At 33.9% G+C, this 26,821-nt stretch overlaps 4 protein-coding genes across 8 annotated transcripts; 2 read left to right on the top strand and 2 right to left on the bottom strand.

Annotated features, from left to right (window-relative positions):
• Window positions 1-1,677: 1,677 nt before the first annotated feature.
• On the bottom strand, window positions 1,678-10,287 carry LOC112717044 (protein argonaute 16). Of its 2 annotated transcripts, none has more exons than XR_011867003.1 (23): window positions 9,939-10,247; window positions 8,338-8,636; window positions 8,064-8,269; window positions 7,768-7,989; window positions 7,520-7,656; window positions 7,336-7,433; window positions 7,150-7,247; window positions 6,889-7,057; window positions 6,642-6,758; window positions 6,407-6,514; window positions 6,186-6,248; window positions 5,960-6,073; window positions 5,545-5,710; window positions 5,348-5,460; window positions 4,826-4,963; window positions 4,559-4,689; window positions 3,384-3,421; window positions 3,006-3,069; window positions 2,619-2,730; window positions 2,471-2,544; window positions 2,277-2,371; window positions 2,164-2,195; window positions 1,678-2,062 (listed from the first exon to the last, which is right to left on the bottom strand). XR_011867003.1 is itself a non-coding variant. In XM_025769139.3 (23 exons), the coding sequence occupies exons 2-23, from the start codon at window positions 8,626-8,628 to the stop codon at window positions 1,896-1,898; spliced, it is 2,781 nt and encodes a 926-aa protein (XP_025624924.1). In that variant the 5' UTR covers window positions 8,629-8,636; window positions 9,939-10,287; the 3' UTR covers window positions 1,678-1,895. The 2 variants fall into 2 exon arrangements, 1 of the variants encoding a protein (XP_025624924.1); XM_025769139.3 differs by having other exon boundaries at window positions 3,356-3,421; window positions 9,939-10,287.
• A 2,275-nt stretch (window positions 10,288-12,562) lies between these two features.
• Window positions 12,563-16,082, top strand: LOC112717045 (protein S-acyltransferase 11). 3 transcript variants are annotated; one of them, XM_025769141.3, is made up of 5 exons: window positions 12,563-12,820; window positions 13,102-13,265; window positions 13,720-13,942; window positions 14,540-14,838; window positions 15,484-16,082. In XM_025769141.3, the coding sequence occupies exons 2-5, from the start codon at window positions 13,242-13,244 to the stop codon at window positions 15,979-15,981; spliced, it is 1,044 nt and encodes a 347-aa protein (XP_025624926.1). In that variant the 5' UTR covers window positions 12,563-12,820; window positions 13,102-13,241; the 3' UTR covers window positions 15,982-16,082. The 3 variants fall into 3 exon arrangements, with proteins under 3 accessions (XP_025624926.1, XP_025624927.1, XP_072061852.1); XM_025769142.3 differs by having other exon boundaries at window positions 12,568-12,820; window positions 13,627-13,942; XM_072205751.1 differs by having other exon boundaries at window positions 12,573-12,820; window positions 13,688-13,942.
• Window positions 16,083-16,584: 502 nt separating this feature from the next.
• On the top strand, window positions 16,585-18,419 carry LOC112717047 (probable transmembrane ascorbate ferrireductase 3). The gene is made up of 4 exons (XM_025769143.3): window positions 16,585-16,826; window positions 17,046-17,094; window positions 17,406-17,605; window positions 18,062-18,419. The coding sequence occupies exons 1-4, from the start codon at window positions 16,695-16,697 to the stop codon at window positions 18,338-18,340; spliced, it is 660 nt and encodes a 219-aa protein (XP_025624928.1). The 5' UTR covers window positions 16,585-16,694; the 3' UTR covers window positions 18,341-18,419.
• Window positions 18,420-18,849: 430 nt separating this feature from the next.
• LOC112717048 (uncharacterized) lies at window positions 18,850-22,719 on the bottom strand. Of its 2 annotated transcripts, none has more exons than XM_025769144.3 (8): window positions 22,445-22,719; window positions 21,606-21,733; window positions 21,439-21,495; window positions 21,225-21,317; window positions 19,995-20,073; window positions 19,780-19,904; window positions 19,426-19,569; window positions 18,850-19,344 (listed from the first exon to the last, which is right to left on the bottom strand). In XM_025769144.3, the coding sequence occupies exons 2-8, from the start codon at window positions 21,729-21,731 to the stop codon at window positions 19,108-19,110; spliced, it is 861 nt and encodes a 286-aa protein (XP_025624929.1). In that variant the 5' UTR covers window positions 21,732-21,733; window positions 22,445-22,719; the 3' UTR covers window positions 18,850-19,107. The 2 variants fall into 2 exon arrangements, with proteins under 2 accessions (XP_025624929.1, XP_029145163.1); XM_029289330.2 differs by having other exon boundaries at window positions 22,055-22,693.
• Window positions 22,720-26,821: the final 4,102 nt, after the last annotated feature.

Raw genomic sequence — 26,821 nt, forward strand, 5'->3', positions numbered from 1 at the left:
AAAATTGTGTTGTATTTTAGAGATAAAAGATAAAATATAAAGATAGAAACAAAATTTGTTTAAATTTGAAAATATGTATAAATTATTGGAACACAAGTTTTATATAATATTTTTTTTGCTTCTCGAAGACTCGGTCTAAGGGGAAAAAGGCACAACTTTTTTATCTCTTTATCTCTTTATTTATATGATTTTTTTTTCTTAACCAAAAGCAACTCTTATATATATATAATATATAATTCTCTATAGTCTATAGATAAGTGAAATTGAAATTTGGGTTTTGGTAGTAGTCTAAGTCAATATTGAAATTTGAAAGTGAAAAGGAAAACTATGGGTGTGGGTTTTGCTGCTTAGGCACACTGCATAACAAAAGTAGGTATCAAAAGTCTACCAATTGAATTAAATTATTATGAATGCGTGTGAATTGTGAAACCTACTTGTGAGTTGTGATGGGTGCAATTTTCAATTTTGATCCTTTTTCAGCATGTATTTATTTAGTACCTCCTCATAGGTTGTTTTTACCAATTGAATTTAAAGCAGCATTTTCTTTATTTATTTATTGTAATCTAGAGGAGTCACATAACTAATTTTGTATAAGTATCTTTTTTCGTACAAGATAGAAAGAGACATGGTATGGAATGAAGTAGGCAAATTGGCTAGCTACTCTTTTTCTTGATTTCTACTCTCATTTTCTAGTATCTTCAGAAACAAGGTGCCATAACAATGTCAAAAATAATAATAATAAAATAGAAAGTTGCTGAATGTTGTGGCTTAAACAAACAAAATGTTGGAAAAAGACAAAACTTGCTATCTCATTTAGGTTGTAGCTAGCACTTAAAATGTGCCTTGAAGTTGGTCAAATTATTGAATGAGTTGGTCAACTCAAGTGTACTATTTTTCATCCAAAATTTTATCTTAGATTTAGAATTTTAGACATAATTTTTTAAAAAGAACTTTAGCATATTTCAATAGTTTGAAAATAAAGTGGTAAATACTTTTTTCTCTTAACTAAGAATCTCGGATTCAAATCTTTAAATATGTAAAAAATGATTTCTATAAAATCTCAAATTCTTTAAGGGTTAAGTTTTGATTTTGTCTTAATATAATATTAAATTTAATGAATAATAAGGGCAAACTATAAATATATAAATATAGTAATATACTAATTACAACAATTTGGATAGAACATTTGGATGGAACGGAATAGAAAGATATTTCAGAATGAAAGCAAAGGTGTCAAAGAAATCATCAATATGACCTTCCTTAGCAATGAAAAGTGGAAAGGTGTGCACTCTGTGTTGTTGATGGCTATGCCGAAGATGACATGGAGAGTTTTTAAGTTGTGTTTTTCTAGGTGTTGATCGGCTTTTTGTCTTTAAATTTGCTCCACTCTATTGTGTTGAGCTACTTTATTTCAAAAAAACTAATTACAACATTTTTCTAGGCGAAATTGATTTTAAGCGTTTTCAATAGGAGTAGCAAAGAATGGCGTAGCTAGATGAGTTATGTTTAAATAATACCAATGTAAATATAAGCAAATTGTTACATCTTTAAATAAATTACGTTTCATTCATGTAATTTTTCACAAAAATCACTGCGAGAACAAAGAATAGAAGCTTACCTCTTCAGACAATGAAATGACTTTCAAGTAATACCTGCATATAAAACAAGCTAAAGGAGTATCCAAAATGACCTCAAAATTATCATGAACAAAGCCCCATAAAGGTCATGTGGTTCCCAAAATCTTTTCACTAACCAAAGAGCACAGATATCTTCTACCTCTATCGGTCAAAGTCAAACAAAATCTGGGAATGGTGTATTTGCATGTATACCAACTATACAGCTTTCATATTTACGGTTTCAATGATCACTCAAAATGTGTTCTAATTTAAGAGCTCTCAACAGAAGAACATGGTACTCTTGACATTCCTATGCAACCTTGGAAGCTCTGGAATGGGAATGTTTCCCTCTGAAGTAACATCTGAAGATTTTTCTGACAAATCATCAAAATTTAACATTTGCCCCATCTGAGCTGCAGCATGGTGTGCATAGCATATAGGTGCCACTGGAGAAAAGCAATGAAACAAAGTTTAAACACGTTTTTTTTTTTCAAGTTGATATTTTTTCTTTAGAGGTGTACAGAAAATAAACTCAAGGGTGAATTACCAATTGAGGTTGCAATTGTACTCCTTTGGTTCCTGAAACAAATTACAAAATAGTAAGCGCACGAGTCACGGGGTAGGTCAAAATATCAAGCAATAGGTAGGAAGAATGCATACACATAAGACAGCGAATGGATCAAATTTTGTAAGCCATCTACCGAGAAACCGATCTCGTCGAGCAGCACATGATAATGCACAGGCTTGGAAGTTCCCTATTATTGTTTGAGAGGAAAACAAGAAGGCAAACCAAATTGGATGAAATATCATAAATTTAAGTCAAAGATATTACACTGAACGCAAGGTAAACTTACATGGATCCCTTGATGAGCACACATGTAAAAATCATAATTCCTTGGATGTGTGATTTTTGTGTCAACAACAGTCCCTGAAAAGAACAATTAATGGGATGATGATACTGAATGTACCAATAAAATACCCGGCACACAAGAAGTAGCATACCAGGAGGAACATTTTCTGGACCATTAGCTAGAAACAACTTCGTATGATGATTCTTCTGCGCCACAATTACCGTGAACTTGGGAATAATGACAGCCTCAAGAAGTTCGTACGCCTATAATTAGAAAAGATCATCATTGTCGTCATCCTAGGATTAGGAACCATAAAAAAAGGGATACCGTTAAATATCTCGCACGTTTGGATTAACTTATTTGCTTTGAAAATTGTTTTCCAGAAAAATGCTTCAGAGAGCCTTTAGAATTATTTGGCAAGAACAAAATAAGTGAACCCAAAGATGCACTATGAACAGTGTGCAAGTGTAACTAGCTACAAAGATATGAGCAACAAATCAGATAATCAAACAGAACAATGAATGGCTTGCAGAGTAACCTTCTTTATCTGGTTAAGCTCAACATTCAAAACCTGATTAAATTGTGATTCACTAACTCCATCCCTGAACATATAACCATAGGTTAGAATTAAATGAACCAAAAAGCATGCACTTATGGAAATTAAGGCACCTAAGTGAGTCCAGACACCAGACTCCTTATCCATATAATTTAAACTTTATAAACCACTCATCCAATACCAGAACAAGTATACTAATATTTAGATATCATATTGTAGTAAGCACTACCAGTACCTTCCAGCTTATTACTATAGGCCTACAAACAGCTTAGTTCACCTGAAGACCATATATTACTGGATGTAAATTGAATGTAAAAGTGATCGAATGGAACCTGAAGACAATAATTTGAGATGGTTTACATTTATCACTTGATTCGTAGAAATCTAGAAGCAATTCTCTGCAAGGAAAAATCATAATGTAATCTTATTATCTTGTATATGATATCATGGAGTATAAACGGAATAAACAATTGCAATGAATGATAAAAATCTTCACATGCGGATTTCGGGATTCAATTAACAGTTGAGAATGCACATTGTTAGATACAGAAAGAGGCATATTGGATATAACTCTTAGAGATGATATGATACATTAATCTTAAACAACTACCATAATATATTTTCAATCTGCAAAATGATGTGACATTTTCCCAATTGAATAGAACATTATTAGTTCTATCTTAAATTAGGCAAATGGGAATTAAATTTAAGCAGCAAGTACTCTGTTTATGGTCATATCGGATTAGTAATTCACTGCTATTGGGTACACCCAACAAAAAACTTCACTGTTGGAAAAGGGCAGTGAAAGAGGCCATTTCACAGTTGATATCTTGGAACCAAAGATAAGAATTGAGAAATGATCATTACAATATATGAAACTATGAAAATGTGAAAATACAATATAAGAATAAATAAGGAACATGCACAAACTCTCCTTGAACTTTATCTCATTCCAAAGTAACTTGTGAACTTCAAATCAGGAGAGACAAATTAACTTCCCAAAACTCAGTATCAGAAATACATCTCATTTTCAATTAAACTAGTGTATCATACATCTCATTTCAAAATTAATACTCTGGCTGTTTCATGTGTTCCTGTTATTTTTTACACTAACTTTTATTTCCTTTTTCTTTAATTTATTTATAATTTTAAAAAAATCAAATACTTTGAAAAGATATTAAATCTAAAGTGAGGAAGCATGCATATCATTGAACAAGGACAAATCAGTGAAACAAGTATTGTCATCTAATTATATATGTGGTCTGTTTGCCAGTTTGATTTAGATTTAATAGTTTGACCACAAACATAGGAATTGTAATGTCATTTGAACTAACTGGCCAAGCCAACCTAGTAGCATAAGACTTGGTTGTTGTAATCGTTAACCTGTTTGCAAGTTCCAAATATTTTATAGGCACTGCACTTTCATCTAAACTAGAAGGGCTATAAAATGGGATGAAACTCAGCAGAGTACATGTGAGTGTTTTTCCTATTAACCACAAAATATCATGGTAGCCCGTTAACATATTTAGTCGAACCTGATAATACCATTATCATTCTCTTCATCCACAGGCTTGCACAAGGCATCAATCATCTCCTCCTTAGATGACTGTGTTCTTGCAGATGCTCTATACCTTGAAATCAGTGGCCAACATCGTGATCCTGCAACCTACAATCCAACAGCATACAGAAACATATATCCTTAGAACAAATGACGGAAAACACATATAAATTGCATTACAAGACAAATATAGCTCGACATTCTTCTAACGAAAAATAAAAGAAGAACGAAAAGATAGCCTTACTGCTGCTATCGATGGAAGATTTGACTGACCAGGAGGACCATGAGAAACATCCATTCCCAAAATCATTGTTGGGGTATCTTTAATCAGGGGTAGATGCCCAGAGTGCTCTATTGCCAGCAAAGAATTTACTCCTCCAAGCTGTATAAATGACATGTATACAAATTATGAAAGTGAAACAAAATGTTTAATACACATAAAGTTCAATTTATTGCAAGGATTGAAATGAATGTGTTTTATCATTTTTCAAATCTTGGCTGCATTGTAAACAATCTGTTTTAGTAGGTAGCATAGATATCCCAGTAATTTCCTAAAATAATGTAATCAAGTTGATGGCTTCCTGATTTTTTTCCACTCCCCAACTTTAGTATGCCTCCCCTATAAGAAAAGGTTGTTGTACCTTCATAGACCGAAAATCTCTTCTTTATTTCAACTATATTGCAGTAATAAATTACTTTAGAATATCACATCATGTCCCAACAGCTCAATTTTCTGCAAGGAGAAGGCTCATAACAACTTGCTTACCTTAGAGTTGATTTTAAGAAGTACATTTGTAAGGTATTGATCAGTGATCTTGAGAGGACAAATGCACTGTGTGACAACACCAAAATCACTGAGACACTTCTTCTTCCAAGGCCCTAAGATTTGACAAAAGAAAATTGAGCAATTAAACAAACACAAAAATATAAAGGAAATCCTGCAAAATTAGACAGAAGACATACCATAAATTTCACAATGTTTCTTCTCTGGCAAGACACAGAGAATTAACTTTGGTTCTCTTGTCAGCTTTGATGTAAGCCGCTCAAACATCTTTTCAACCCTTGCAACAGCACTAGATTTTTTCATCAGTGGTTCTTCTTCTATTAAAGTATATGGGCATTCAATATTCTGTGTAAATATTCACCTAGAATCATATTGTGGTCATCAAATGCAGAGTAAGGGATTGTCTGTAAGATGGGATTTTGGAGGCAAGGAGAGGGAAAGGTTTGTAGTGCAAATGATTCAATGTGTAACACCACAGGCCTTTCCTTTCCTTTCATTTTCCTCCAAAATCCCAACTCACAAACAACCCATAAAGGGATGATCAATATTTTAAATTTTAAAACAAAATAATCAAATAGATGCACGGTAGCATACAATGCCCTTGCTCATTCCACATTTGATCAGCTCCCTCGATAAGTAACTGGTATCACAACGTGCAGAAAAGTTGACAACAGCCCAGTAATCAATGTGTGATGGTTGTAGAAGTGTCTGACAAGAGGAAAGGGAGCATTATCAATTATGAAAATATCAACTCAAATATTAAACAAAATTTGAAAAACAGGGAATAATTTATTTTTGAGTTGAAAGTATAATTAAACACCTTTTTACTGAAACTCCACCTTCCATTATTGGGGAAGCAATCATCATTCTTTCCAACCTTCAACTGTCAAAGAAAATTTTATAGGACATAGGAGAATTAGTTTTCGGAATTAAACTAATCTGTTGAAACCAGCTTAGTTAAACCACTTTCTCTTCTATCTGTTACTTGCTAACTCCACAGTGCACATAAAAATATGAAATATGCCAGAAACCAATGTTTACCTTTGGTGGCTCAAGAACACGACCTTCAACCTCAATCAATTTCTTGTCAACATAAATTCCACATGCAGCAAGTACAGGGTCATGATCATAGGAATTATTTCCTACAGCCTACAAAAAATTGTAATGACCATACATACGTTATCAATAAGAATAAAACAACTCTTTTATTAAAAAATATATACATAAAAACAGAAAAGGAACAGCATATCATGATAGCACTAAAAATAAAGCTTACATTTGTCAGAGTCTTGATCTTGTCTTGAGGTTTTTGGCGTGATTTTTCAATTAAAGATGCTTTCTGAATTGGAGATAATGCCTTCGTGTACCGCTGGAGTGAAACAAGAGAACATAGCTACTCCAGCCGAAGTAAAGCATAGAGAAACAAGATAATCAGGTACAATTAGATCAATAGTTAATATCTAAGGCAAAATAACATAACTGAACCAAACACAAGGTCCAGGCAAGAATTAAAATTTGCAAACCTCCAAAGGCAGATAAATAGGCCGGTTTGGCTTCCCAACATCAAGGCATGGAAGATAAGCAGAAGAGGTCAGCTTCAAGCCGTGGTGTTTAGCAAAATACTCATATACAGTAATATTGATTGTCTCCCCTTGATTTTTGTCATCATCATTCCTCAACTTCATGCTAAAACTGAGGAAGAAATCAGACAAATAATTCTCCCCTTTCTTTGAGATTCCAATAACAAGGTATAAATACTTGACTTTAAAAAAAAAAGCACTTACAGTTGTTGAATGCAAGGTTTCTCACTCAAGCCGGAAACTTTAAATTCCTGGTTACGATGTTTTGCATGCACTCTTAAATTTTTAAGCACCTTTTTTGCCTGTAGATTACCAATAAAGAAAAAACTTATGGGGAATTTACTAATGTTGCATGATGAACCTTATGTAAATAGATTAGAAGTTTATCACCTTTGCCCAGTCAATGTAACGGGTTTCCTTCACATTCTGGTTATAAAGAAGAAATTCAATTACAGGTCCAGCTTTTAAGACCACTGTTGTGGACACATCTGGAAGTAAATAAATGAAGAGTGTAAACACAAGAACACATCTTTATTATGGTAATATTTCAATATATATATTAGAGAAGTCATACCCATATTGAGAGACAATCCACCCAGCATTGGACGAAAACTAGAATGAAAACCACGAACTGCCATCAAATTGCCTCCGATCTCACTGAAGTTCCTTGCATCATCTTGAAAAAAAGATTGTCTTACCAAGAGACACCCTCTTCACATTCTCACAAGAAGCAGTTTAACTAAGTTAGACAAAACAGATTATGATTAAATTCCATTCAAGAAAATCACAGAAAGTTTCTGCTATGTTTATCATTAGGCAAACCTGTTAGCTGCTTGCTGCCTCAGTGCAATATCAAGCACTCTCAAAGCATCCTGATAGTTAGTATCTGACTCAACCTCTTCTAGGGGAAGAGCAATGAACCGCAGGGGTATTTTGACAGCAAAACTTATCTCCACTATGAACGCCTTGGACTGAAAAGAATGCTTTGACCTTTTGGTTTCTTCATGAGGGCTTCCATTGGCACCAGGATTATCAGCACCAGGGCTACGATTGGAAGACATTAAAAGCTTTATAGGGTAAAAAATGACACAATCAACCAAGTCCTATGAAAAACTTACTGCTTCGCAAATGATTCCTCAAGCAATACTTTGAACTCAAACTTATCAAATGGCAAAGGACCAACTGTATACAAAGTTCTCTCTCCATCATAGGCAAACCTTTTATCACCAAGTTCAGACGAGAAAGTTTGGCAAAGCCTATCAATCAATTTTCTCCCAATGCCCTTGCCTTCGACAGTTCTTTTATCTTCTGTAGTAATAGCAACCTGGAAAATGTTCGTTCAGCCAAAGCCTGAGATATAAGGGAAATTTCCGACAGAAAGATTTGACATACACTATATTGGAAAAATATTGCATCTGGATCAGTAACATCAACTTTGAAGTGATTGGCAAGCAATTGTATCCTCTTTCCTGTGGTCCCAAACCCCTTCTTACGGATAATAGAAAGCTCTGTAGGAGGTACTTGCGCCGTTTCCATATCAGCCACTACATTGAGTTCTGAAGGTGAAGCTGGTGGCCAAGGTGAATCTGGTAGTGAAGGTGAAGTCGGTGGCCAAGGTGAATCTGGTAGGGAAGGAGAAGTTGGTGACTCATCAGCTTCTGCAATACCTGGCATTTTCTCCATCTGAATCCCTGTTTTGCAAGGAATGCCACAGCAAAACATCAATCAGGAAAACTCAATAGAGGCCATAAGAATTGAACTCAATTACCTAGTTACCCTTAAAACAGAGAAGTATTATATATGCACATGCAGAACTAGCCCATTTTTTCATGTTTAGAAGCTTTGAAGGGTAGAGCAAACTTACCTCATGAAGTCAAGATTTAACCGTATATATAGTCTAGGACTTTTTTTAATGCTTAAAAATCGCTATCAGAAAGGGCAAGATTGCAAATGAAGATTGGGGTTCAAAATGCGAAATAATAAGTCAACACTGTAACATAGAGCAAATGAACTTCATATACAACATCAACAGAGACACCCCCCCCCCCCAAAAAAAAAAAAAACCTCCCCTGGGGCAACCACCAAAAAATGTTTGGCTATTCCTCCCTAAACAGAAAAAGGATAAAAATGGACAGATAGTAAGCGAAAAGTAACAGCACGGAGGAAATGTTGACTGAATACAGGATTTAAAAACAGTAAATGGATTTTAATTAAGAGATTTGTGATCATAATGATGTACTCTAGTGTGACAATTTACCAAAAGGATTAGTGCTTCCAAATACAATTTGTATCAAAATACTTCATGATAAGTAGCATTCCCAATATGAAAGTTAGTTAAGGCAAATAGTTGAAACAGTTTGCATTTGTTTATAAAACAAATGGATTGTCTTTATAACAGAACTCTGAAGTGGAAGTTAACTAACATAAATAGAGTATCCCTACTTCCAGTACACAATGTATATTAATATGACTGACAAATGACAACAAGCACATTTACTACGAGAATATAAATAGCTCTTTTACCTTTTGTCAAAATATGAGAATAGTAAAAGAACAAGATACTAGACTCAGATCCACATTGCATTTATATTTCAAACACATGTCCGGTAAAAAAAAAGTAACGCACTCCAACATTCTTTGGAGACTATTCAACATTTTGGTTGTTTCTGCAAGGACTTCAACAATATACAAATAGAATGAAAAGGACCACTATGCATTTGCTTGTTTTAGCTATAACCTCCATAGTTGTAAGTTGTAACAGACACATTCTATCAAACAGGTTGTGAGCTATCCTAAAACATTATTCACAACCCCATGTGACACATAATTGCGATCGTAAACTTTATCTTGGCACTAGTTTTTTTTCCGAAAACAAAGAAAACGATAATCGTATCAGAGCGAAGATTGGGCATGCAACAAAGAATTCATGAATGACATGCTTAAACTCCAAATAACAAGTTAGTATGAAAAGAGAGTAAAGAATGCAGTACTACCAAATCAAAGCTTAACGCTAGTTGGAGGGAGTGGCTGGAAGGAGAAGGAAGCGGGAATTTGAATTGTTTCTTCGTAGCTGAAGTTGAAACGGGAGGTTTTGTTGGGAGGAGAGAAGAGAAGGGTTTCAAACTTCAACGGTATGTTTGGATGATTATTGATTGATTAGTGCATGTTTTGACTTTTGAGGTATCACTGTGTTTGGGAATGAATAAGGAAGGACTAAGGAGGGAGTTGAAGGAAGACGACTTAAGGAGGGTTGCAAACTTAATAATTAGGGATGGAAATGGGCCGAGTTGGAACTGAGCTTTAGTTTTGACAAATTTGATTTATGTTATAAATAGATGGCTCAAGGTCTTAAACTTAGGGTTATTATTTTTTATAGGTTTTTTCAAATTTTAAGCTCGGCCTGTTTAGAGCTCGACAAGTCTAAGGTTCGAATTTTGCCAATTTTGCCTTATATATGCAACAACTCATTAATCAGCGATATATCTTTAAATAGAATTTAGATTCATGACGGATTAGTTATTGGTCTGTCAGGTTAAGAATACTGTGGGTAAAACAAAAATCGACAAACTCACGAGCCTATTTGAAAAGCTTGTTTTGTAATTATAACTCAAAACAATAAACTTAAAAATTCTAAATTGACATTAAATATATTCTAAAATTTATCATTTATAATATGTAAAGTATAATGCATTATATATCAATCATTAGTCACATATCATAACCATATTTACAATTTATAAACTTTTTATTTTAAAAAAGCTACCGTCTTTAACCATTGACTATTAATTCTTTTTAGTTTTATTTTGTGTTTAATATATAAATAAATAGTTAAAAGTCTAAAATAAAAATAATTTATTTTTATAAAAAAATTATTTTTACGAGTCGGTCCAACAAGTTTCGTAAACTTTTTTAAAGCCTATGACCTAACATTTTTAACTAATAGGTTTTACAAAAAATTCAAGCATGGTCTGTTTAATAAAACGAGCCAAATTGAGCATAAAACGAGCCAAGCCACGACCTCCCGTGGGTAGCCCACTCACTTCCACCCCTAGTTACAATGACTTAAGCCAGGGTTCTGATATTAGCCTTGTGTATTAAAATCGTCTCAAAGATTTCAATTGCACTAGTGATGTCTTTGAAATTGGCAAAAATGCATCACGTTGGTCACTGACCTATTTTCCATGACATGCCGACGTGGCTTGATGACGTGGACTATTTGTGACACATGTTATTTCATGGTTTGATCACGTGGCAGGCTGATATGAACAAGTGTGTCACGTGTCGCAATACTATTTTATCATGTGTCAACTTATGCCACATGTTTTAATATTACTCGTCCACATGTCATCAACTATGTCATTAGATACACTAAATTGATCTATAATTTTATATTAATTTACTCATTTTAGTTTCTAAAATTGAATATGGTATACCAAATTCAGTGGCGGAGCTACATGGAGAGAAAATGGGGCAACGACCCCTTCATTTTAATTTTTTACATGTAAATTATATGTAAATTTTAATTTAGTCTCCTTTAAAATTTTATTTTAATCTTATTTTATTGTGTAAATATTTTTTGTCTCCTCTAATATTTCATCTAGCTTCGCTCCTGACCAAATTAATTCATTCATTAATATTTTTATTTTTTTAATTCAAAATTTTTAATATCTTTAAATGCACTAACTTCAATTCTATTTTTTTATATATTATTTTATTATAAATATTTTTATAAAATATTTTTAATATTTTAATTTTAATTATATATTTTTTTCCACAATAATTTAATATCTTTTTTTGGTGTTAGCGATCTATAATTTTCCTCTCATTTCTGGTTATAGAAAAAAAAGACGAAAGTAAGAGAGTTTTTAACCTTAATTTCAATTTAAATATATTAATAAAAAATTCACATAATCACTCGCATATTAAATAATATATAATTATTTTATGAAAAATGAATAAATAAATCATTGAACTTTTAATTTACGGACATTTAAATTTTTGAGAATTTAAAAATATATTTAAATCTTGATCTTTTTAAAATTTGGATATATTAATCTCTTATGTTTATTTAGATTTGTCAAACTCAACAGAAAAAATCAAATGTGACTCCCGTTATATTACTTAATATAAATGCACACGTGAAATTTAAAATGGAATAAATTAGATTTAGGAATCGATATATCCAAATTTTAAAAAGATCGAAAATTTAAATATATTTTTAAATTCTCAAAAACTTAAATATTTGTAAATTAAAAAACCAAAAATTAATTTATCCGTTTCTCTTATTTTATACTTACTTCGTAAATTATATTATTTAAAACCAAATTTCATACTTTTTAAATACAATAAAAAAATTTAAAATTATTTTCTACTTAAAATATTCAAATACAAATTATTTATCACATAATGGATAATTTTAATAGTGAATGTAGAAATACAAATTATTAAAAAATAGATTCAATTTTTAAGAATTTTTAAATAGCTATTTAAATATTTTTATAAAATTTATAAATAATAATTTTATAATTTTTTATTATTTTTGTAATTTTATCATATATATTTTTTTAATTTATTTGTTGTTAGAATATTTTATATGTTTTTATATATGGTGCAGACTAAAATGCAGTTGGCATGTGAAGTTGATAGCCATTATCAATCGTCACTCTCCTCTCTGCTCATTCTTTCACTCACACACACCCACTCCTCCGCTTTCTCCTCCTTTTTCCCTCTCACACCAAAATCACCACCCCGCCCATCGCCGCCGCTCTCGCTTTGTCGCCGTTTTTCTCTTTTTCTCTATCGACAATCTGCCGATCTCACCAGACCACCATCTTCCAACTCCCGCCCTGCGAGCTTCTCCTTTTCGGAGACGCAGGTAACTACCGTGAACCCTCACTATTTTCGATCTTCTTTTTCTATCCTATCTCTGGTTTTAATTTGTTTGGATCTGTTTCTAATTCACTAAATAGTAAATATACGAAAAATGTTTATCACTTCATGCATCTGATTATGAATACAATTTTCTGTCAACAATTATTTTATCATGATTATGTTGTTGAAGTGTTCAACTATTTGATGCTCAACTATGAACTGAGTCTTCACCTTGAAACATACATGCTTTATTTGACATAATTTTTTGTTTCTTTTTTTGGGAAGGTTATTAAACAGGCTTTAGGTCGGGCTTAAAGAACGGGCCAGGCTCAAGTTGCTTTGGTGCAATAATCGGCCTGGCCTGTTAAAAGCCAAAGCCTTCGTCTTGCTTCTTCAATTTCCACTTCTTGTTAAACGAGATTCTCATGGCTTCTTTGGTTTCTCCTCAGGTTGGTTCTATGTTTGACTTTCTTTTTGTATTGGATTGTCTTTTCCATTTTAAGGTTTCTTCACTTGTTCTTTGATTGTTTTGTTGGGTAAACCATTCTCTGCCTTGTTTAATGGAAGCTAAAACCAGAAGTCAGATTCTGTTTCTTTGACTCTGTTTCTTTCATGCTTCACTTTTTGTTATATAGTAGGTGGCTAGGGTTTAATTTCTGTACATTTTCATCTAATAATATTCTGGCAGGGGAAAAATAATAACAGTTCTGCTTTCTGTATACATTAATCTTCATGTGCTGCTTTGTACTTGTTGTAATTTGTTTTCTTTTTTCGCTTTGGATACCATTTGATTGTGGATATCTGTGGTAGATTGGTGATTTCATGGATGTTATTGCTTGCCTTTTTTCCTCTACGATTTGAAATGTCGTAGCTTCCTTGGTTGCTCATGTAAGTCACATATAGGAGCAATATGTAACTGAGTTTAACGAGAACTATGAGACAACATGTTGGGGCTGTGGACTGCATGTTATGATTCCATCTTGTGCAACTGTTTTCAAATGTGGCTGGTGTGGGGCCATTACAGATGAATCCAAGAAGAAAAGTGATCACAAGTCCTTTAGGTGGAGACAACTGCGAGATCAGTGCTTCATATCTGTTGTCATCATATTTATGCTCTTCGTATTATGTAAGCTTCTGTTTCTTTTGTTTTTCTGCTTTCATTTGTTGTCATACCGTATAACTGAATTTGCTTTCATTTGTTGTCATACCGTATTATGGGTCTCATTTTTCAATATTACCCCCTTTTCCATTTTTTCTCACTTATTTTATCAAATGTCTTTTGGGTGTCATAAGTATAGAGGATGTTTTGTGACTAAAGCCTTATAGCCACCATGTCAGAAGACAGAAACATTAGTCTTGCACTTAGGCATTTGCTCTGATTTTGGTTAGCTATATTGCTGGAAACTTAAAAATTTTCTTCTTGTGTGCTTGGAAAATTGAACACTGTGAGTCCAGTACAGAACTACAGATAGAGTTTGAATTGCCTATTGAATTGCAGTATGGATAAAATTTTAAAATTTTTCTTCTATTTAATTCAAATTGTTAAATATCAGTTTTGTGATTCTGTGTTACTATAATAAATAGTTCTATATTACATGTTATTGGCTATGATATTAGTTATCCTTTAGTGAATTTCTTGTCATCCTCCTTAACATTCACCTATTCCTAAAAGTGAAGAAATTATTGTTGTATTTTGTCATGCATTTATTTATTTATTTTGCAGGTGGCGGAGTGTGGGCAGTCTATCCTGTTGTCTTTTCTATCAGTTTTCTATGGGGAACTTTACACATAATCATCACAGCAATTTTGGCCATTGTAACCTTTTCCTCTTTCAGCCTTGCAGCTTTTAGGTGTGCTGGAACACCACCAAATGTATTGTGGGGAAGCTACCCAACTGTAGGGAAAGGCGGCCTTGAAAATTATAGTTTCTGTCACTACTGCTCAAAACCAAAGTCACCTAGAGCTCATCACTGTCGATCATGTAGAAAATGTATACTGGACATGGATCATCACTGCCCATTCGTAAGTTTGCGTCATCTTCTAAGAACATCAATCCCAATGTTCAATCATCTCCTGAATTTTTCATTTAGATATTAATATTGTGTGAATAGTTTAGAGGTGTTTCTATGTTGAAATGCAGAGATTATCATGCTATGACATAATATGCCTCAAAGTAATGTTTCCTTTTAATCTCCTCATTATTGAAATTTACTTATCTTGTAATCTTATATACTACCATATAAAGGGGTTGTGACATTTTAAATTTTTAACTTAGCTTTACGGTGGCATTTACATATTCTAAAAATACCCTTCAAATGTAAAAAAGGTTGAAGGTAGTTAATAAAAAAACAAGACGACTTCAGAGATGTTAAACTGAAATGCTGATGTGACAAGACGTGTCACGAGTATTCCTGCCACGTCTTCTACAAGGATTAAAATAGAGACTTTTAAATTTTATTGGACCAAAACCAAATACCAGTTATGTTATTAATATTGGGTCCAAAACCTTATTTAAAGCTTTATTTTTTCAATAAATTTTCATTCAAAATAAAGTAAAAAATTAGTTTGATAGGCATTGTACAGTACTTATAGTGGATACTTTTGTTGGTACTTCAAACTGCTTTTGTCTTGATGATTGTTCTGGTAACAGAATTTGTACTTTGGCAGATTGGAAACTGTGTTGGTGCAGCTAATCACCGCAGCTTTGTCGCCTTCCTCATGTCAGCTGTGTTAAGCACAACCTATGTGGCCGTCATGTCCACTCATGCAGGCTTGCATGTATGGCCACCATTGAGTTTCTCCCTTGAAAATTCTAAGGGGATTTCCGGCACATATCTTGGATTGCGAATTTTGAGTAAAATCAGTGGTGCCTTTCTGAGATCTGCCCTTCTTCTATCCCCAAGAGGACTAGTTCTTGTTTATCTGTTTATTTCAAGTGTTTCATTGCTGATAGGATTGAGTGTTCTTCTATGGCAGCAGCTTTCATATATATACCAGGGAAAAACTTATTTGAGTCATTTGAGTTCTGAAGGAGATAATGAAGAAAAGAAAGATTGTCAAAACCTTGTTAGATTTTTTGGTTTCCAGTATTCTTTAACTAGATTTTTGCCAATCTTTGGTGTTACTAGGAAGAAACATGTAAAGTTAAACAATCATGTTCTGTAAGTCAAATGAGCTGTTGGAATTTTCTTTAACACAATCTGTATTAATGTATACTATTACTTTCACATCATTATATATAGGTCCACATGAATTATTCCATAAAAGTCTTGAATTATTACATTACAACATTGTCTACTTTGTAACTAGCAAAAAAATTTACATGGGAGAGACGAAATCTTAATATCACCCCATTATTTGAGTTTGAGTCTATTTGCACACTATAGTCAGACACTATATTTAGATATTTACCTTGTATTTTTATGATATTTTTCCTTAAAAAAAATAAAAGTTGGAAACTTCAATAAATAAATAAGACAAAGTTGTATGATATTTGAACACTCAACCTCAACAACTTTTTGTACAATGTTAAATTTTATCAACTAACTATCAAACTACAATAAGCAACTAAGGTAACTACATAAATACCACTTTCACAACAAACTACATGAAAATAGCAAAGAAAGGAAAAGTGTGTAGAATAGATCACAACAAACTACATGAAAATAGCAAAGAAAGGAAGAATATGTAGAATAGATGCTGGCTAAATTCCAAAGCTTCTTTAATAAAATTCCAAAACCAAGAATACAAGTAATGCATAGTACGTTTATTCTCCTGATCCCTCCTCATCAATTTTTATTGTCTTTAATATTTCACTTGTCTCTCTTCACATTCAATCACTTCCTATTCATTCATCTCCCACCACCATCTTGTGAGAAATGAGTTCCTATGGTACTCATGCTTTGGCACACTTGTTTGGCATCTTGGCCATCATACTCTTGCTTGTTTGGTTGTTGCATTTTCGCGAGGGAGTCGACTATGATTCGGACAACGGGTTTCGAGTCTTCAACGTAGAACTGTTTCTTACACAAGATTTTCATTAACATCTAATTAAATAATGTTGTCACATGCCAAAAATGGTGTCTTTTGATGCGGTAGTTTAGAAAGTAGTTAATTTTGCTTATATCACTAATAATGATAGATATTACACTATCTTTCTTTTGTTATTACATTAGTCAGATAGCAGCCACATGAAAATGATGCATAAACATATATCTAATGCTATGCAGGTTCACCCTTTAATGATGTTCATGGGGTTTATTTTCCTGGGTGGTGAAGGTACCTACAATGAAACTTCATTCCCCTTCTCTTTCTAGATAGTTATCTTACTCGACTATGCTACGTGTACACCAAAATCAGCCACCAGTATAAAATACACGTTGAAAATAAATTAAACCGCACATGTATTTATACACAAATATATTAGTGGCTGATTTTAGTGGTTGATTTTGGTATACGAATAGCATTTTTGTATCTTATTAGCTAGAATATAATTTATTTTATCTATTTTAAATAGCATAGCATCTATGCAAATGCAACATTTTGTAACTTCAATTTAACATAAATTTTTTCTCTTCAATTTTGAACAGCTATATTATCATTCCAAACAATACCAAGCCAAAGGCAAACCAAGAAGTTTTTCCACATGATGCTTCATTTAATCTCTATAATTCTTGGGATTGTTGGTTTATGTGCCGCTTTCAAGTTCCATAATATGATGGGATTTCCCAATGTCTATAGCCTCCATTCATGGATTGGCATTGGCACCTTTTGCTTGTCTGGATTACAGGTATGTAAAACTTGTTGGATTAAATATCTGAAATTGTATCATTAGGGAAAAGGAATATGGAGTGTGTTGAGTATAATTGAAAAACATATTTAGATTAGTATATTGAAATAACATATTCATTGCTATTTACATGATCTTTTAAATAACTAATATGACTTGCTGAAACATTAACCCAATAACCATTTGATTATAGCACAAAGCATCTCAATATTAAACCTAAAATTTTCTTTTTTTATATTTTTTTTATACTATGCTTAGATAGTAGACTATTTAATAATAATGAGAATTATGTGTCTCTTCACTATTGCACTATGTTGGATTCTTTACATTTGTGTTGAGTCGCTTTGCAAACACTTTGAAACTAGTTTCTTTTAAAGCTAAAAATATGGACCAGTGCCTCTTAAGCCGCTAGTAAATAATAACAAAATTTGAGTGTGTATTGTTGTAATGTTATAGTGGCTTGTTGGATTTGTTACATTCATGTTTCCGAGAGCTGCGGATCGAACAAGAGCGAGAGTAGTTCCATGGCACGTAGCTGGCGGGAGGGCGCTGTTGTTCATGGCCGTGTGTGCCGCGGAAACAGGCTTGATGGAAAAGTATGGTTTCTTGCGCGCGAAGTCAAATCTGCAGCCACACCAAAGAGAATCATATTTGATAAACTTCACTGGTCTTGCAATTCTCTTATTTGGAGTTTTTGTGGACCTTTCTGTTTCTATTCGTCGTAATTCTGTATAAACTTTATGCACATGTTTTGTGCTTTATAGATACACCATTGTACTTTGTAAATTAGGAATATATTTCTGTTCTTCCTTTCTCCTTGCACAAGTTTGATTGACAACTTTTTGGATTGAAAAAATGGCTTATAAACTGTTAAGAACCACTTTGTTCTAAAAAATATTGATTGTTTAAGAATTAATTTGTCCGATATTAAAATCTTAGTAGAAATTGAATTGATCTTTTTCTTCTTTTTTGAATGACTAATTTGTTTGATACTACAATGCTAATAAAGTTAGTAGAAACTGAATTATTTTTTCAGTTATTTATTCTATGACTACTTTGTTTGATACTACAATGCTAAGACAGATTAATTTAAATGTTGGGTAAGATGGTTTCACAATCCTATTTATTTAAGAAACTTTCCCATAACTTTTTTTTTTAACTTTTATTCCATGCTCTCAACTCTCAAGTAATATTAATAAGACTATTGAACCAATTGCTTCCCTCGTATATGAAACTAAGCATGCTTTTGAAAATTGTTCAAATTCTAATTGATTCTTTTTCAATATTTTAATTCTTTATAGGTTAACAAATTTAAATAATGACCATGGACCCTAGCTTATGGTGGTGTATAATTTAACATGAACCATTCCAGCATCCACCATAGACTAAAATCTTCAAAGCTAAAGACACAACAATTTCTGATGTACACTAAATTAAACTCTAGTTCAACCATTAAATAGTTGTAAGTCTAAAATACATCACAGTTATGACTAAATTCTAGGTCATTCCTGGTCTTCAGCTTCAGCAGAAGCTATTTCAGAATCCAGTTTGTTTATTAACTGCTCGCTAACATGCTTAGCAACAGAAACCATATCAAGAATGATGCTTGGGTCCATGCCTGCGCCTCCGCGTTTGGTTATACCACAGATGTGCCCTTGCCTATTAACAGAAATGGAAATAGCAGAGCTCATTTGTGACTCCTCTTCTGAAGTAGCATCCACAATATAGTGTCTCCCAACCTTGAAAACAGTTTGATCACATGAAATTATCAGAAAACATGGTCAATCTGAGAATAAATAAGAGAAATGTATGTATGATACCTTGGTTAGTGTAACTATGACAGGAACTCCAGATGTGTCAAACTGCAGAAACTCCTCATCACTTATGTCAACTTCCGGTTGATCATCACTTGATTCACCGGCAGCAACTTGTACTCTCGGAATGCCGGTGTTGCTCAAAGCAGCCTAAAGAATAAGGAACGAGTATTACTAAAGGAAGAAAAAAGAAAAAGGAGGAAGAACCATGTTGGTAACATCTACATTGACAATCAGAATAATGAAGTAAATATTATTGATCTCAACATATCATCATAAAATGATTGCATCTCAAAATGCTAATATTTTATGGTCAAAACTCATTGCCATCTTTTCAAGCATTTATCATACATATTTTACCTTAATGGCGGCCCCTAGAGTATCCAACAAATTTCCATCTGAACTTACAACAAGCCCATCAATGTAAAGATCCCAACAAATTTTCCCTTCAATAACAATGAGTGAGGAGAGATCAATTCCAGCACCTGTACAGAAAAGTTCACCAGCAGCTTATATACTGAAGCATGCAGATATGATACAAGACAGCAACTGTATGGTAAAACGCACAATATGACCTTCTCCACTTTTACCACCCAACAGACAGCTTTGAAGAGCATTGGACAGTTCTGCTGATAACTCATCACCACCTCTACCCTATTTACAAGCAAAAGATAACCATTGAAAGTTACATCTATAAATTGAAGCATACTTTAACAGATTGCAAACGATATATAGAGGCAGCAATAATTAGAAGACTAAGATTTCCACCCCCACCTGTTCTTTAAAAAAAGAAGGTATCAAGTAACATCACTATTTTGTCTAGAATATGAAACAATATCTCACATCATATATTAAAACGTACAATGTATCTTAGATGATCACTTAGGATTAATTTACGTATTTACTTTTATTTCATGATATTTTTCCTAATTTCATTAGGATTAGGTAATATTACAAAAGTGATTACTAGTTTATCTGTTGTACCATACGGTCCATACCTCATCATATAAGAAGATATCATATTAATACATTATCATATCTTTTAGAGTACCCATTTTCTCTTTCCCTCCTTCCATGCCTAGAACGAATAATCTTGACAGGTATTATGATTACCAACAGTCTACAGCTTATTGATCCAATACACCATTTAAACATATTTTTTTCTGTTAAGGGGAAGGGCTCAAACAAATAAATATGGATGATTAAGTTGAAGAAACATCAGATTGCATCCCCCCCACCCAAAAATCATCCAATGAAAAGATATTCCTAGATTATTAGATTGAACTCCTGCTACAAGCTATGATTTGCCAAGTAGTCATTTTGGACACACTTCCCAATCTCACTCCAAACAAGCATATCTAGTGAACAACAAGAAGCAACAACTTCATATCTTTTTTTTTATTCAGCGGAAAGTTCACCAAAGCTGAAGATAACACTCCCAAATCCAACGCCTAAATCCAAGTACCAAGTCACGTCATTAACCCCTAAATCCAACGCCTATTGTCCCCACTTGTAACTCTGCAACACCAACTGGACCAGCTTCCCGGTATATGTTTAACACAGCCAACCTAGAGGGATGGGAATTATTTCAAAGTTTCATCTAACCTCCTAGACGAGCTCCACGCTCAAGCTTTCAGTCACCTACTTATCTGCTTACCCCAATTATTTCACCTTATTCGAAGCTTATAGGAATTTACTTAGTAAGTTTGCAGTGAGAGTTAAAGTTATATAACATGAAAATAACCAGAATATTTGAAGGACTTCACTAGACAATCATAAGGGTAAATATCAATATATCAACCAACCTCAAAGGCTGGCTCTGCAGTTGAACTGCAATCAATATGTATAGAGACTTTCCCTTTGTTAGGTTGCAGTGAGCTAGGCTTTCCAAGTTCGGCCTGCACTTGCCAATATATCATGGTAAAGAACTTATTTGATTTGGAAAAAATTACCATATTATAAAACAAAAGGATGCAGGAAGTCATGAAAGAACAGATCAGTACCCATATTTTAATGTACCTTCACACTGGCAATGACATCAGTAGCACCCATTCTAACCCTTGCTGAACCATTTGCCTGCCATGAATTTCATCACACATAAAAGTCGTTGACCAAAAAGATTTGGAAAGTTAGGTTGGGCAAAATCATCATATTACACTAACAAGTGCCAACCTGTGAAGCATTACCTGAGGGATGACTCCAGTTTCCACATAAATTGGTCGATAGGTCAACCTCTTCCTACCATCACATCGAAGATCTTGAGCTATTCCACCTTGGATGAAATGTTGTTCTCCAAGAGATAAGCCCACCATTGCTGCAAAATATGAATGCCTTCAGTAACTTTATGGCTAAAATAGACAACAGTCAAAATTACTTGTAAGAGGTCCACAATGAAAGGAAACTAAAACTAATTGAACTATTTTAAAGAAAGTTTTTGTCAAGTTGCTACAATGATTGCAACAAGTATTGTAGAAGTTGTAGTATGAATACATTGTAAAAGAAAGTTCAAAATCATCCACCGAAATCTCATGTAACTATTCTCAAGTACCAAGTAACAAAGCTACTATTGAATTTTATTATTAATCCAATATTAAATTTTATTATCAAAATCCCAATCCAAAGCTTTTGCATCTACCAATTTTGCAAATGTTGTGGCACAAGAATTTAGGCCACCCTCAACAAAGATTGTTGATCTTAGCTTGTACTCATTCAAATACACACACCAGAATATGTTTCCACTTTGGCTGGGCCTCAGAACCATGACCGGAAAAAAAAAAAATTGAAAGCACAACAACCTTAGATATAAAAGTTAAAAAGCTAATCTAATTTGATCAACAATGTGATAAGCAATTTTATCAACAAGTTAGTCAGCAATATGAATAACAATAAGCAGCAACAACAGCACCAACAACAATACAGCAATAATAAAATTTCACATACAGCAGCAGCAACATTAGCATTTAATAAACAATAAAAATTAAACCATAAGTAGAAAAAAAAAAAGAGTCAGAGAGGTGGAGCAGACTGGTGGAAGGAAGGAGGCGGCGGAGAAGAAGCACAAGCAGATAGAGGACGCCGCCGCGGAAGCAGAGGCACAAGCAGAGAGAGGAGAAGACGAAGCCAGCGGCAAGATGGAGAGGCGAAGACAAGCTCACAGCAGAGGGGGGGAAGTAAGGGAGGAGGCGGCGGAGTTAAGGGAGACGACGATAAGCTAGCAAGGCTCGGGTGAGGGAGAATAGGAGAACGGGTAAGGGTTAGGGTTCTGGCCACCTTCTGGTTCCTTAAAATGCTAAGAACCATAGTTGTTAGAATTGATTGGCTGATTGAACCGGTTAGGTTACTGGGTTACTGGTTCAACCAGTTGATCCGGTAACTCAATATTTCCTCTAGTTTCAGTCAAGTCATGCTTAAACTCATTAATTCCTCTGCTCCTAATAACATAGTTATCAAACCTGGCTCGATCCGGCCGATTCAACCGGAAATCCAATCACCTGGTCTAGCTAAGACATTCATCGAACCGGCTATACATGGGATTCGGTAGAACCCGGTTCAACCCGATAGGTTTTCGTCAAAATCAGTGACCCGGTCGGTTAATTTAACCCGGTCCAGGTTAGATTTTTTTATGAAAACTTTGGTGGAATGGCGGTGGTTGCTGTGTTGCTTAAATAATTGTGTTATCTTTCACTTGCTCTTGTTGATTTTTGTACTATAGATTAGTTTATTATCGTTTTTTTTAGATTATTAGTTATGTTTAAGACTTGATATTAGATTATTAATATTTGTAAAGACTTGCATTTTAAGTTTTAAGACATCATTTTAATTTTATTTATATAATTTTATATTTTTTTTAATTGTGACCGGATGAACCGAGTGAATCAGTGATTCACTGGTTAAACCAATAATCCAGTGACCCGGTTGTATGATTTTACAACCACGATAGTTTACAAACAATTTTAATATAGAGTTAATTTTATCATTTTTTGTCGAGTAAATACCCATAGTCGTCCCTGAGATTCACGCAATTACCCGATATAATCCTTAAGATCCCGATTTTCCTAATGTAGTCCTCCAGATAGAGCTCCGAGCACTCAAGGTGGTCCCTGGACATATTTTTGGTGATGAGTCATCATCGGAGCGCTGATGTGGACTCGGTTTGCCACACTGGAGGGGCCAACGGCTAGCTGAGCAGGCTAATTTCCAGTTTGTACCTAGATTGGTCCCTCCTATTATATGTAACCCTAAATTTCCAAATTTTCAGACACTTCATATCTTCGTCTTGTTCATCTCTTCTTCTTCTTCTTTCATACACTTCTTCCTATTCATACTGATGAGTTTGGAAAACTCTAAATTAATATTTGTGATGACTAAACATTATTAATATAATTAATTGTAAAATTAATTTTTAATTAAATGTTGATTAAAATAATTTTGCAATGCAAGTTTATATTGGGCCGAAAATTAAATGATATGATGCAAGCCCAAGTGTGGATTCATTCAGCATTGATATAAAAATTAAAATGATTGTATGGCTGAATTGTTGTAATATTTATTGGGCCAAATTGATCCATTATTGCTACAAGTCCAAATTAATCATGTTTTGCTATACAACCCAATGCATGATCCGAAAATAATCAATCAGGAAAGCAAATGCTGTTATTGCCTTATGCCTTCAACGGATCTCACACTTCACCATGTGATAGAATTCAAATTTCATTAAAGTGAAGTTAATATATGCATTGGAAACACAAGAGAGAGCTGGTCATTGATTCGATGGGCGTCATTAAGCTACACGTTACTCAGTAAAAGGGAATTGGACATTTATTTTGCTTTATCAAAATTCATTAGTTGATGTTCAAATTTCTCTTTCTTCTCTCTTAACTTTCTTCTTCTCTCTCTGCTTCTAACCTTCAGCCATAACACAGAGAAACCATGGAAGCTAAGCACAGCCACCAAAGAGAAAAAGAAGCACGCTACAAGACCATCAAAATGATGGCACAAAAAAGAAAAAGAAAAGTATGTTGTGGCTAAGATTTTCATTACTTGTGGTAAGATTTTGTGATGAGATCTTTGCTTTTTCATACCAAAAATAGTTGAAGAAGATTCGGCCAGCAAGGTGAAGATCCTTGGAGGGATTGCTTGTCTCTGATTCTACTCAACCACCACAGGAAGTAGCTAGGATGGCTATGTAATGGAAGAGGCAGAGATTGGAGCAGATGAAGCTATCATAATCATGAAGCATCAAGGGCCAGAAATTCATCTTAGAGAACAAGCCAAGGATGGAGCACTCGGATTGACGAAGACTGATGACCAAGGAAGAACTAGAGGTATTTGCATGTTGGGTTTTGCATGGGTTACCTCTTCTCTCTCTTTGGTCGAACCGGTTATGTGTGAAGGAAAATAAGTTAAGCTTGGTTTTTGTTTCAACTGTGGAAGCTTCCCTCTTCTATAAAAAGGGTGAACAGCCACGGTTTGATTCAAGGAGTTAGAAGTAAGTAGTGATAGTGCAAGGCACAGAATTCTCATAGCTACCTAAGCTTACAGATTTTCTTCTCCTTCAATGTATTTCGTTTTGTATTTTTCTGTTTAATTTTGTCATGTCTTGAGTCTCATATAAAAAGGCAAACAGTGAGGTTTGTATGAAAAAGCCATAGAGCGAAAAAAAGGAAGAGAGTGCAAAATTAAAAGAAAAAGCCATAGATGTCCTTAGAGTTCCTTTGTTCATCTATGTTGTGTTTCATGATTCTGTGGGAATTCCCTTGTAAGTTTTTTTTTTTTTGGTGACTAATTCCCTTGTAAGTTGGGTTATTATTTTACAGTCTGTAATCAAGAAGATTATAATAAAATTTCATCATTGTTATGATGGAGACTGGATGTAGGCTACACTACACTTAGCAGCTGAACCAGGATATATCTGGGTGTAATTTTCTCTCTCTTCTACTCCATTTCTATTTCTACTGCACAGGAGCTAAAACTAAAAAATATCTCGTGCCAAGTGACGAGACAAAAATAAAATTCTCGTGGCTAGGAACGAGACAAAATTGAAAAAGTCTCCTCAAGGACCAGCAAATGTAATCAAGCAAAAAGGGGGCTAAGATTCAACCCTCCCTTTTCTTAGCCACTAAAAATCATCACATACACTTTCATACACTTTTTACATTGGATGTTATGAACTGTTGTGCTTTCTTTGTAAGAAGTCCAATTGAAGATTGATATAGAAACTTGTTTATTTTGTAGCGAATAATGGAGAGTGTTTCAGTGAGTGGAGAGGTCGGTTGTGCTGGGGGAGCATACTCTTATGAAGCCTTGAAAAGATTAGACCAGTTATGGTCTAACATATGCTCTACTCAAGAAGGTTCATTTCATCATGGCATTCAAATTCTTGCATTAATTAAAAGAAATGAAGCTATAATTGGTGATTTTAGCTTATGACATATACTGCAGTTGTGCAAAAACCTCAGCAAGTTGTCTCTACTGTTCCAAGCTCATTTCGCTCGTCCATCTGGCTGACAAAGCACGAGGCTCATATGATGTGTTGGTGTATGGAGGCACTCTGGGGATCTTCATTGCAACAGCCTTGTGTGCTAAAGGCCTTGTAGAAAGGAATGTATTAAAAGGGGTATGTATGTTGATAGCTACATTAGTCATTGGTCAGAAAAAATGTCAACAAATTTCTTGAGTGATCAAGCTGAATTTTTCTTGCTGTCTATGTTGATTTAATCATTAAAGGGAGCAAGAATGGAACATATCAAGAAAGGAGCTTATGGAACTAGTGGAAGTTGGAGTCCTGGAAGAAGATATTGATAGAGCCACAGCCGCAAAGTTCAATCCAATAATTTCTTAATTTGTTCATTTCAATTGTTAATTTCTGTGTAGCAAGAATCATCACTTAGGACATAAATCACATATCTAAACATGCTGAAAAATTGTATGACAACTTATTATGCTTATTACCTAACATTGCCAAAAAATTCATTTTATGTCTAACCTCATTTTTTGTGATTAATTCTGAGTTATACAAAATAGATGTGACTTTGAAAGGAAATGTGACATCTGGGTTGAGGACATTCTTAATCTTGGTATTTCGTAAGTCCTCATTCCTTAGACTAATTCGGTAACCCTATACCAGTAATGAACTAGAATAAAATCCTGAATTTCAATTATGAATGAATGATTTTAATTTATCAATGAGTGTATGAACAGGAAGAAGTGTATAAACGAAGAAAAAGAAGAGATGAATAAGACGAAGAGATGAAGTGTCTGAGAATTTGAGAATTTAGGGTTACATATAATAGGAGGGACCAATCTGGGTATAAACTGAAAATTAGCCTGTTCAGGTAGCCGTTGGCCCCTCCAGCGTGGTAAACCGAGTCCACGTCAGCGCTTTGGTGATGACTCATCACCA

Source organism: Arachis hypogaea, chromosome 10 (genome assembly GCF_003086295.3).
Source record: "Arachis hypogaea cultivar Tifrunner chromosome 10, arahy.Tifrunner.gnm2.J5K5, whole genome shotgun sequence".
In the NCBI taxonomy this organism is placed as follows: domain Eukaryota; kingdom Viridiplantae; phylum Streptophyta; class Magnoliopsida; order Fabales; family Fabaceae; genus Arachis; species Arachis hypogaea.